Below are 13,110 nucleotides of genomic sequence, written 5' to 3'. Positions count from 1 at the left end.
GCACAGATGTTTAAAATGTGTAAAAGAAAAAAATAAAAATGTGTACAACAACCATTTTTTAAAAATACGAATGGAACATTAAGTATAGCAACAACAAAAATTGTAAGGGGGCGCTGTTATTTATTTGCTCTCTGAGAGGGGCTGACTCTTCCACACTTTGAAAACCCCTGATCTAGAGAGATTGTGTAAAGAGTGACGGTCTCAGATGCCCTGCTCTGGATCTCCAACTCGAGATCTCTAAAATATTATAGGAGACTCGGTGCTGTTTTACTGGCAAAGGAGGTTGAACAAAAGTATTAAGTGCAGGGGTGCCAATAATAGTGGCATGTGTGTTTTTGTTGAAAATATATTTCTTGATGAGGGATTTGTTTTCCTCTGAATACATGTATTTCAATTAAAGGTTGGATTTTTCCCATTTTTTCAGTGTGAGATGAAGTGACTTCACCAAAAAGTGGATTTTTTCAAACCCTTTTTAATCTTTACAGCACTGTGCGTGTTGAAAGAAATGAAGGCTGAGCAAAGATCTTTTTCTTCTTTTGACATTTGATCTCAGCTGTAAATTGAAATACCATAGGTAAATAGGTGACAATGATGCACCAGTTACCTAAGACTGAAACATGCATAAATACACAGCAAATTATGCGCCAAGCACGAGGATTATTCTGCGTCATGTTTAACAAATTTTCACAAAGCCAAGATTGTCTTGAAATTAAAAACGTCCAGGCGTGTAAGGAGCTTGACTGAGCCAGAGTGGTGAACCAGGAGCAGAGATACAGAGCAACACTCTGAAGGAGACGGCTTTTAATCACAGAGTAAAAACAGTGAGGTTTGGACGGCTAATTAAAACCACATCCATTACAGCCAGATACTGAATTCAAGTTCAGCTTCAAATTCAACTTTGACACCGGTTCGTCTGAGTTTCCGTCAGGGGGTTTTGGAAAGATTTTTCGGAAATTAATATTTATTCCAAAGGGCTCACACACACAAAGCAACGCATGGAGGCTGTACATACGTCTACAATCAGGAAGTCGAGCCAGCACCAGGCGTTGGTGAAATATTTGACGAAGCCGTAAGCCACCCATTTCAGCAACATCTCCAGGATGAAGACATAAGTGAAAACTTTATCGGCATATTCCAGCACTGTCTTGACCGTCTTCCGCTGCTCTATGTAGATATCCTCAAACGCCTTCACACACACACACACACACGAAACATTTTCAGCTTGGGGATAATTGGAGCTGCTTTGTATTTTTACAGTATGTGCATAGATTTCTTTGCGACACCAGACGGAAGACATGCATGACTAAAATTTTTAAAAATCCTGAGCTTCATTATGCTCTTCTGCTCAACCTACACTACCGTTCAAAAGTTTGGGGTCACTTTGAAATGTCCTTATTTTTGAAAGAAAAGCACTGTTCTTTTCAATGAAGATCACTTTAAACTAATCAGAAATCCACTCTATACATTGCTAATGTGGTAAATGACTATTCTAGCTGCAAATGTCTGGTTTTTGGTGCAATATCTCCATAGGTGTATAGAGGCCCATTTCCAGCAACTCTCACTCCAGTGTTCTAATGGTACAATGTGTTTGCTCATTGCCTCAGAAGGCTAATGGATGATTAGAAAACCCTTGTACAATCATGTTAGCGCAGCTGAAAACAGTTGAGCTCTTTAGAGAAGCTATAAAACTGACCTTCCTTTGAGCAGATTGAGTTTCTGGAGCATCACATTTGTGGGGTCGATTAAATGCTCAAAATGGCCAGAAAAATGTCTCGACTATATTTTCTATTCATTTTACAACTTATGGTGGGAAATAAAAGTGTGACTTTTCATGGAAAACACAAAATTGTCTGGGTGACCCCAAACTTTTCAACGGTAGTGTACAACCCCGATTCCAAAAAACTTGGGACAAAGTACAAATCGTAAATAAAAACAGAATGCAATGATGTGGAAGTTTCAAAATTCCATATTTTATTCAGAATAGAACATAGATGACATATCAAATGTTTAAACTGAGAAAATGTATCATTTAAAGAGAAAAATTAGGTGATTTTAAATTTAATGACAACAACACATCTCAAAAAAGTTGGGACAAGGCCATGTTTCCCACTGTGAGACATCCCCTTTTCTCTTTACAACAGTCTGTAAACGTCTGGGGACTGAGGAGACAAGTTGCTCAAGTTTAGGGATAGGAATGTTAACCCATTCTTGTCTAATGTAGGATTCTAGTTGCTCAACTGTCTTAGGTCTTTTTTGTCGTATCTTCCATTTTATGATGCGCCAAATGCTTTCTATGGGTGAAAGATCTGGACTGCAGGCTGGCCAGTTCAGTACCCGGACCCTTCTTCTACGCAGCCATGATGCTGTAATTGATGCAGTATGTGGTTTGGCATTGTCATGTTGGAAAATGCAAGGTCTTCCCTGAAAGAGACGTCGTCTGGATGGGAGCATATGTTGCTCTAGAACCTGGATATACCTTTCAGCATTGATGGTGTCTTTCCAGATGTGTAAGCTGCCCATGCCACACGCACTAATGCAACCCCATACCATCAGAGATGCAGGCTTCTGAACTGAGCGCCGATAACAACTCAGTCGTCCTTCTCCTCTTTAGTGCGAATGACACGGCGTCCCTGATTTCCATAAAGAACTTCAAATTTTGATTCGTCTGACCACAGAACAGTTTTCCACTTTGCCACAGTCCATTTTAAATGAGCCTTGGCCCAGAGAAGACGTCTGCGCTTCTGGATCATGTTTAGATACGGCTTCTTCTTTGAACTATAGAGTTTTAGCTGGCAACGGCGGATGGCACGGTGAATTGTGTTCACAGATAATGTTCTCTGGAAATATTCCTGAGCCCATTTTGTGATTTCCAATACAGAAGCATGCCTGTATGTGATGCAGTGCCATCTAAGGGCCCGAAGATCATGGGCACCCAGTATGGTTTTCCGGCCTTGACCCTTACGCACAGAGATTCTTCCAGATTCTCTGAATCTTTTGATGATATTATGCACTGTAGATGATGATACGTTCAAACTCTTTGCAATTTTACACTGTCGAACTCCTTTCTGATATTGCTCCACTATTTGTCGGCACAGAATTAGGGGGATTGGTGATCCTCTTCCCATCTTTACTTCTGAGAGCCGCTGCCACACCAAGATGCTCTTTTTATACCCAGTCATGTTAATGACCTATTGCCAATTGACCTAATGAGTTGCAATTTGGTCCTCCAGCTGTTCCTTTTTTGTACCTTTAACTTTTCCAGCCTCTTATTGCCCCTGTCCCAACTTTTTTGAGATGTGTTGCTGTCATGAAATTTCAAATGAGCCAATATTTGGCATGAAATTTCAAAATGTCTCACTTTTGACATTTGATATGTTGTCTATGTTCTATTGTGAATACAATATCAGTTTTTGAGATTTGTAAATTATTGCATTCCGTTTTTATTTACAATTTGTACTTTCTCCCAACTTTTTTGGAATCGGGGTTGTAATTATGGACCACTTCCCCCCCTTTTAAAAAATATATATATATACACAGTACCAGTCAAAAATTTGGAAACACCTTCAAATTCAATGTTTTTTTTTTTTTTCCTACATTGTAGAACAATACTGAACTCATCAAAACTATGAAATAACATATGGAATTATATGGTAAACAAAAAAAAAAGTGTTAAAAAAACAACATGTTTCATCTTTTAGATTCTTCAAAGTCGTCACCATTTACCTTGATAACAGCTTTGCACACTATTGGCATTATCTGAACCAGCTTCATGAGGGAGTCACCCGGAATGCTTCTCAATTAACAGGCGTGTCTTGTCAAAAATGGAATTTCTTGCCTTCTTAATGCATTTGACACCATCAACCAGTAAAGAGTAAATAATAAAAATACAGTAAACAGCCCTGTTCGACAACTGCAGTAATCCATATTATGTCAAGAACCACTCAACTAAGTAAAGAGAAATAATAGTCAGTCATTACTTTAAGACACGAAGTGCCTTTTAGTTAATTAAAATAAAGAAAAAACATCGAATTTGAAGGGGCTTCCAAACTTTTGACTGGTACTGTATATATTGTCGCTTGAATGGAATCAAAGCCAAGAAGTCTTCATGCCTTATTGAACTCTAATGGAAAATTTACGTGTACACACAAATTAGTGTCCGTGTGTGCATTTATCCTCACCAGAGCACCACTGCTCAGCAGGATCATGAAAATGATGAAGGACTCGAACCAGTTGTGCTCGACGATAATAAAACAGGTTTTCCTGAGAGTCCACCAGCTCCTCCATCGCCCTTTCTCCACGTCCACCTGACAGCACTGAAACCTCATCATGCAGCCTGGGGACGGGAGGGACACATGGGACAACATGGTGAACTAGAAGGGCACTCAGAGGGAGCAAACCTCCACCAAGGACAAAAGTCTCTTCTACACTCCTCTATGATATGCAAATCTGCAACCACTTGATATACATGTCTTCATATAGCGTACAGTATTTCAAAATGAATATCAGAATTAAAATCCTCCCAGAAGATTACTGATACCTGTGAACGTGGATTGTGATACAGCAATCGTATTTCTACACTGGTTATGTTTTGTCTCTATTGAACTTTCCTGCCATCTACTGGATTTTAAAATGTATGACAAATACTGGATCTCGCAGTGTTGGCAAAAGGGAAAATAATTGCGTGGATTGGCCCCAGGACTTGGATGCACTCCAAAATGTAACGGATTCTTCCTTGGCCAATGCTATACCCTTCCACCAAGTTTCACTCAGTGCGTTTACATGCACATAGAGAAAATCGAATTTCTGCCGTAGCTCGACTGAAATAGAAGTTCTAAATGCCATGGAAACACCTTAGCTCGGCTGAAATCGAACCGAACTGGATTTCTCGTAATCGAGCTACGTGACCTAGATCATGCGATTGTAGCCGAGCTACTTAGTGCATGTAAACCCTATCGAGCTACGTAGTCGAGCTATTTACTTCAGCACTGCCCCTTCCGGAAGTGACGAGTGACGAGACCACAAGCGGGAAACACAACAGCCTCGGTCGGCATGACAGCAGTAGTAGTAGCGAGCAGCAGAAGAGGTCAGGAGGAACAATATCTCTCGATGTTGCTGTCCTCGTCGTCGTTCTTCTTGTGAACACGTAACTGATAACTTTGTTTATACTCTTGAATAGCTCTTCTTCATGACGACAACCGGAAGTGTACCAACACGATGGGGCGTGTAGCGCCACCTGTGGCTCGGGTGCACAATGTACCTCACACAATAGCTCGATTTCCTTGTGTGCATGTAGGATTGGAATTCTCTGGCACCCCTGCTGGGACCCTTAGCTCGATTACCGACAGTAGCTCGATTTGGATGTGCATGCAAACGCACTGACTGAAATTGGTTTAGTAGGTTTTGGCAAATAGTGTTATAGATTTAACAAGCAAAGATGCCTATATGTGGATTGATCAAAAGCAAATAAATATAATTCATTTAAAGGTAAATCATTTTATTTACTCCTGAGCAGCCATGTTGATTTGATGATCAGGGCTTTCCCCAGAAAAAAAAAAACAGAGTGGTGCTACTGATGTGTAGTCCAGCCTGTAAGCGCTGGCATAGCCCGGAGGGCCCCAAAGGCTGCGAGGGGGGGTTCAGGGGCATGCTCCCCCAGAAAGTTTTGAAATTAGAGATTTCAGATGGTGCATTCTGGTGGCATCGAGGGCTGATTTAGGCACAGTTCAACATTATTAAATTAGCTGTTTTTTACCTTGTCAAATATGCAAGGGGCAAAATTTAACCCTTTGGGGTTGAGAGCTTCACCGGCAAAGCTCGACAGGTTTAGAATGAACAGGTCATGTATTTAGATAAATATCTTCATGAGTTTATCATCATACAAGCATGATAAACATATTGACAGAAACTTTATACTTAACACTTTCCTATGTGCCCACTGCCAAATAATATTATAGTTATTAAATTACCTAAATTAGATGAAACATAAAACTTATCACCTTCCTCAGTCACACCGGAGTCAGAGCGCTGAGTGCCCACTTACGCATTCGTAAAAGACTATTCACATGGTAACGGTATGATAATCACTTTCACTCTTTCGGTTGGTTTCTCTTTCGTGGTGGGAACGCCCATCGTAAACAGGATAAAATCTGTCAGCCATAGTTTAGGCTATCTGGAGGTAAAACTTGTTGCGAAATGGCACACAAATTTTATGCATTTTGGATGATTCAGGACAGTCATTCGGTTCAATCTTGAGAACTGCGACACTGATGATTAACGGTGCATTTCTATTTATTTATTTACTTTTACTCAATCCAGCCAAAGATCAACTCGAGTAAGTATACAGTGGTGCTTGAAAGTTTGTGAACCCTTTAGAATTTTCTATATTTCTGCATAAATATGACCTAAAACATCATCAGATTTTCACACAAGTCCTAAAAGTAGATAAAGAGAACCCAGTTAAACAAATGAGACAAAATTATCATCCTTGGTCATTTATTTATTGAGGAAAATGATCCAATATTACACATCTGTGAGTGGCAAAAGTATGTGAACCTTGGCTTTCAGTATCTGGTGTGACCCCCTTGTGCAGCAATGACTGCAACTAAACGTTTGCGGTAACTGTTGATCAGTCCTGCACACCGGCTTGGAGGAATTTTAACCCATTCCTCCGTACAGAACAGCTTCAACTCTGGGATGTCGGTGGGTTTCCTCACATGAACTGCTCGCTTCAGGTCCTTCCACAGCATTTCAATTGGATTAAGGTCAGGACTTTGATTTGGCCGTTCCAAAACATTAACTTTATTCTTCTTTAACCATTCTTTGGTAGAACGACTTGTGTGCTTAGGGTCGTTGTCTTGCTGCATGACCCACCTTCTCTTGAGATTCAGTTCATGGACAGATGTCCCGACATTTTCCTTTAGAATTCGCTGGTATAATTCAGAATTCATTGTTCCATCAAACCCATTATTCCTAGCTCAGGTATTCAGGCAGGTTGGGCATCCCGCTTTGAACACTCTAATTTTTTCAAAGTAAACGCTCCGGCCAAGCCGTCCTGGCCCAGATGCAGCAAAACAGGCCCAAACCATGATACTGCCACCACCATGTTTCACAGATGGGATAAAGTTTTTATGCTGGAATACAGTGTTTTCCATTCTCCAAACATGACGCTTCTCATTTAAACCAAAAAGTTCTATTTTGGTCTCATCCATCCACAAAACATTTTTCCAATAGCCTTCTGGCTTGTCCACATGATCTTTAGCAAACTGCAGACGAGCAGCAATGTTCTTTTTGGAGAGCGGTGGCTTTCTCCTTGCAACCCTGCCATGCACACCATTGTTGTTCAGTGTTTTCCTGATGGTGGACTCATGAATATTAACATTAGCCAATGTGAGAGAGGCCTTCAGTTGATTAGAAGTTACCCTGGGGTCCTTTGTGACCTCGCCGACTATTACACGCCTTGCTCTTGGAGTGATCTTTGTTGGTCGACCACTCCTGGGGAGGGTAACAATGGTCTTGAACTTCCTCCATTTGTACACAATCTGTCTGACTGTGGATTGGTGGAGTCCAAACTCTTTAGAGATGGTTTTGTAACCTTTTCCAGCCTGATGAGCATCAACAAGTTTTTTTCTGAGGTCCTCAGAAATCTCCTTTGTTTGTGCCATGATACACTTCCACAAACATGTGTTGTGAAGATCAGACTTTGATAGATCCCTGTTCTTTAAATAAAACAGGGTGCCCACTCACACCTGATTGTCATCCCATTGATTGAAAACACCTGACTCTAATTTCACCTTCAAATTAACTGCTAATCCTAGAGGTTCACATACTTCTGCCATTCACAGATATGTAATATTGAATGATTTTCCTCAATAAATAAATGACCAAGTATAATATTTTTGTCTCATTTGTTTAACTGGGTTCTCTTTATCTACTTTTAGGACTTGTGTGAAAATCTGATGATGTTTTAGGTCATATTTATGCAGAAATATAGAAAATTCTAAAAGGTTCACAAACTTTCAAGCACCACTGTAAATATTTCTTCTATTTCTGATGAGCAGATCGGCTGATATGGGTGCGCTGTAGTGCATACACAGGAAAAATTACTGCATTTTTTTTCCCCCAGAGTTAAAAGTATTTTCCTCAAAATAATTAATTTTGCTCTATTTTGAGAGTAAAATTTGGAGTTGGAGGAAAATTACAGAGTAATTGTGTAACAGAGTAGGTTGTGGCTCTGAACTGAGTAAAATAGTACAAGAGTTAATTTCAAGACAGCGAATAGAGTCAAATACCAAAATAAAGTCAAATACCAGATAAATGAAGAAAAGCAGTTTTAGAACGGTGTTGGAATGTGTGAAAAAAACATGACCTTACCCATTAGGACTTGACCTGATGGGATTAAGGCCAAGTTTACATTAGACCGTATCTGTCTCGTTTTCTTCGCGGATGCACTGTCCGTTTACATTAAAACGCCTGGAAACGCCGGGAAACGGGAATCCGCCAGGGTCCACGTATTCAATCCAGATCGTGTCTGGTCCGGTGCTGTGTAAACATTGAGGATACGCGGATACGCTGTGCTGAGCTCTAGCTGGCGTCGTCATTGGACAACGTCACTGTGACATCCACCTTCCTGATTCGCTGGCATTGGTCATGTGACGCGACTGCTGAAAAACGGCGCGGACTTCCGCCTTGTATCACCTTTCATTAAAGAGTATAAAAGTATGAAAATACTGCAAATACTGATGCAAATACTGCCCATTGTGTAGTTATGATTGTCTTTAGGCTTGCCATCCTTCCACTTGCAAGTGGTAAGTGATATGCGCTGGGATCACACACACAGCGGCTCAGTCCCGAATCACTGCTTGTTCACTTCACTCGCGTGCTCTGTGAGCTGCGCAGGGCCGGAGTGCGCACCCTCCAGAGGGCACTCGCTGTTCAGGGCGGAGTGATTTGGAGCGCAGGATGCCTGCGGAGCCGAGCGTATCCGTGTATTGGCGTTGCTGTGTGCACGGGAATCGTGTATTGGTGTTGCTGTGTGCACACTAATCGTTTTAAAAACGTTAATCTGATGATCCGCTGATACGGTCTAATGTAAACCCCACCTAAGAGTTGGCAGTGTGAAGGGTTTTCACTCTTCTCATTGGAATGGAATGGAAATTTTTCACACTTCTCACTGAATACGCCTCCCACTGCCAACACTTTATCCCAAAACAATAGGACATAAAGCTTTTTGATGGCCGGTTAATTGTCCAAATCAATGGAGCAGGTTTAAGTTTTTGTGCTCAATCCATTCCCAAGACTGAACAGAATCACCTCAAGTGACCAAAACGGTTCGACACAATGGGTAAGGTCATGTTTTTTTCCCCACACATTCCTACACATTTCTAAAACTGCTTTTTACAACATCCTCATTTATCGGTTATTTTATTTTTAAGTACAATCATGACATACATACTACATTGATATTATTGTAGCCGAACTTGTGCTGAATACAAAAATAAAAAAATAAAAAGGTCATATGACTTTGAAAATGTTACTTAGATTTGTTGAAATTAACAACAAAATCAGAGCATACCAAAATCATTAGAGTGCCAGAAAATACCCTCAGACCCCAGAGGGTTAAAGGGCAAAAGTAGAATTGAAATGAATACACTTCGTAGCACGCCTCTTCATTTTCTAATTCCAGGATTCCAGGAACAGAATCGAGGTCAAATGATGCAACAGCACCATCTAGTGACCAGCGCCTAGAACGTGGTTTTATGTTTGGTGGCGAATGGCAGTCAGTGCACGCAGCGAAACCCTTTATTTTCACTTCTGGGTTGAGTACCAGGATAGTCTAGATATAGTCTATATTTTACAATATCTTCCTAACCCCGATTCCAAAAAAGTTGGGACAAAGTACAAAAATTGTAAATAAAAACGGAATGCAATAATTTACAAATCTCAAAAACTGATATTGTATTCACAATAGAACATAGACAACATATCAAATGTCGAAAGTGAGACATTTTGAAATTTCATGCCAAATATTGGCTCATTTGAAATTTCATGACAGCAACACATCTCAAAAAAATTGGGACAGGGGCAATAAGAGGCTGGAAAAGTTAAAGGTACAAAAAAGGAACAGCTGGAGGACCAAATTGCAACTCATTAGGTCAACTGGCAATAGGTCATTAACATGACTGGGTATAAAAAGAGCATCTTGGAGTGGCAGCGGCTCTCAGAAGTAAAGATGGGAAGAGGATCACCGATCCCCCTAATTCTGCGCCGACAAATAGTGGAGCAATATCAGAAAGGAGTCCGACAGTGTAAAATTGCAAAGAATTTGAACACATCATCATCTACAGTGCATAATATCATCAAAAGATTCAGAGAATCTGGAAGAATCTCTGTGCGTAAGGGTCAAGGCTGGAAAACCATACTGGGTGCCCGTGATCTTCGGGCCCTTAGACGGCACTGCATCACATACAGGCATGCTTCTGTATTGGAAATCACAAAATGGGCTCAGGAATATTTCCAGAGAACATTATCTGTGAACACAATTCACCGTGCCATCCGCCGTTGCCAGCTAAATCTCTATAGTTCAAAGAAGAAGCCGTATCTAAACACGATCCAGAAGCGCAGACGTCTTCTCTGGGCCAAGGCTCATTTAAAATGGACTGTGGCAAAGTGGAAAACTGTTCTGTGGTCAGACGAATCAAAATTTGAAGTTCTTTATGGAAATCAGGGCCACCGTGTCATTCGGACTAAAGAGGAGAAGGACGACCCGAGTTGTTATCGGCGCTCAGTTCAGAAGCCTGCATCTCTGATGGTATGGGGTTGCATTAGTGCGTGTGGCATGGGCAGCTTACACATCTGGAAAGACACCATCAATGCTGAAAGGTATATCCAGGTTCTAGAGCAACATATGCTCCCATCCAGACGACGTCTCTTTCAGGGAAGACCTTGCATTTTCCAACATGACAATGCCAAACCACATACTGCATCAATTACAGCATCATGGCTGCGTAGAAGAAGGGTCCGGGTACTGAACTGGCCAGCCTGCAGTCCAGATCTTTCACCCATAGAAAACATTAGGCGCATCATAAAACGGAAGATACGACAAAAAAGACCTAAGACAGTTGAGCAACTAGAATCCTACATTAGACAAGAATGGGTAAACATTCCTATCCCTAAACTTGAGCAACTTGTCTCCTCAGTCCCCAGACGTTTACAGACTGTTGTAAAGAGAAAAGGGGATGTCTCACAGTGGTAAACATGGCCTTGTCCCAACTTTTTTGAGATGTGTTGTTGTCATGAAATTTAAAATCACCTAATTTTTCTCTTTAAATGATACATTTTCTCAGTTTAAACATTTGATATGTCATCTATGTTCTATTCTGAATAAAATATGGAATTTTGAAACTTCCACATCATTGCATTCCGTTTTTATTTACAATTTGTACTTTATCCCAACTTTTTTGGAATTGGGGTTGTAGTTATTACTCATTTTCAGAGGGGATAGGAGATATTTAGGTGTGGAAAGTACTCTGTATTGTTCAATTTATGGTTTTGATTTTTTTTTTTTTGGCGTGCAAGTGACAGCGTGGTGCTGACGTCACATAGCATGGTGGAGCGCTGCGTATCTGCGCTTTGGGGAAAGCCCTGATGATGTGTGCTGAACTCAGGGTTGGAGCCTTTCCAAGTAGGAAGTCCAAGTTGAGAGAGCGTTCGTCTGAGTCAGAGGTTGGAAATTTCGAGTTACGCAGCACGACTTTTGCTGAATGGAGCATAAAGTGCGATATGCTGTTATAGGAAAATAATGGCATGAAGCTGATTGCTTCAACGTCATCATGTCCTGAAGTGTTTTATTCCTCTTATACCACAACAATTTGCCAACAGCAAGCCGTATTTTTTTTCTTTTTATAGAAGTTGCTGCGATTGAAATGATTACATGGAACAAAAAAATAGCCTCAATGAGGCTGGGGCTCTTAACAGCCACTGTTGTTGTGTGCGAGTTTGAAATCTGATCACTCCTGTAGGAGGAGTAGCGATTTTTGTGAAATTGCATATGACCCCTGTGGTGCCACCTGGTGAACAATTCTTGTTGGAATATGTCTTTAGAGTCTTCTGGGTGAGGTTTTAGTGAAAACGTCCCAGCAGTTTATGAAGAGTAGCATTTAATGTGACAAATCGCCCCAAAATTTCAGACGCCCATAAACATTCCATCTGAGTTTGATCAAAACCCGATCACTCCTGTAGGAGGAGGAGTAATTTTTGTAAATTGTAGACGGACGGACGGATGATGGACAGACGACGCATGATCATATAAGCTCATTCAGCCTGGCTTACAGCTGGATGAGCGAACAAATTAAATACATGTTATTCACCAAAGAAAATCATGTAATGGTGAACCCAGAAGACTCTAAAGACATGTTCCAACAAGAATTGTTCACCAGGTGGCACCACCTGCCATGGACCCAGCTACACAAGGGTCATATGCATTGAAGCCATGGTCTAATGGCTAGAGAAACAGCTTTGGGACCGAAAGGCACAGGCTCATAGTTCGGTTCCCTGGACCAGCAGGAATGGCTGAAGTGCCCTTGAGCAAGGCACCTAACCCCCAACTGCTCCAGGAAGAGTGGTGGCATACCTTGTGTCTGATTAGCCAAAGAAAAACTGATGATGTGATGATCAGTTTGGGCGGGAGCCCAGCCAAAACAAGCGAAGATGTTTATGTAACGTTTATGGAAGGAGGCTCCGGGGTCGAAAGCAAATTTCCTAACCTCTTCAGAACAGAGGAGTTTACACTTTCAACGAGAACCTCTCACTGCAGAACCAAAAGTCCAGTGGGTGGAGTTGGACCTGGACCTGTTCCGGCTCCTCCTACATGGGCGGAGTAGAGTACAGAGCATGATTCCTATAGGTTAGGAATTATGGTTTGGGTTATGAAAGGGAGGACTTTTGGTTCTGCAGTAAGGACTGTCTCGCTTTCCGGATTCCTGACAGGTCACACAAAGGAGCAGCTATTATGTGCAGATGTGGGAAATTAATCACTTCAGGAAGTGCTGTTGTAGGAAAATAGTCAACTACGGGGTAATAACAGAATTTTCATGAAAGTTTTAAGTCGAAATC

At 41.2% G+C, this 13,110-nt stretch overlaps 1 protein-coding gene across 7 annotated transcripts in view; it reads right to left on the bottom strand.

Annotated features, from left to right (window-relative positions):
• The window catches only part of scn1lab (sodium channel, voltage-gated, type I like, alpha b), a 92,651-nt gene that overhangs the window by 21,596 nt on the left and 57,945 nt on the right, over nt 1-13,110 (bottom strand). For all 7 annotated transcript variants that reach the window (XM_060918767.1, XM_060918768.1, XM_060918772.1 and 4 more), the window contains exons 18-19: nt 4,179-4,333; nt 1,013-1,186 (exon numbers count right to left, since the gene is read on the bottom strand). In XM_060918767.1, the coding sequence (XP_060774750.1) occupies nt 1,013-1,186; nt 4,179-4,333 (329 nt within the window). The remainder of the gene's footprint in view (nt 1-1,012; nt 1,187-4,178; nt 4,334-13,110) is intronic.

The sequence above is a fragment of the Neoarius graeffei genome, chromosome 4, assembly GCF_027579695.1.
Source record: "Neoarius graeffei isolate fNeoGra1 chromosome 4, fNeoGra1.pri, whole genome shotgun sequence".
In the NCBI taxonomy this organism is placed as follows: Eukaryota; Metazoa; Chordata; class Actinopteri; order Siluriformes; family Ariidae; genus Neoarius; species Neoarius graeffei.
The sequence above is the reverse complement of the archived record's forward strand: the minus strand, read 5'-3'. Positions and strand labels throughout refer to the sequence as shown.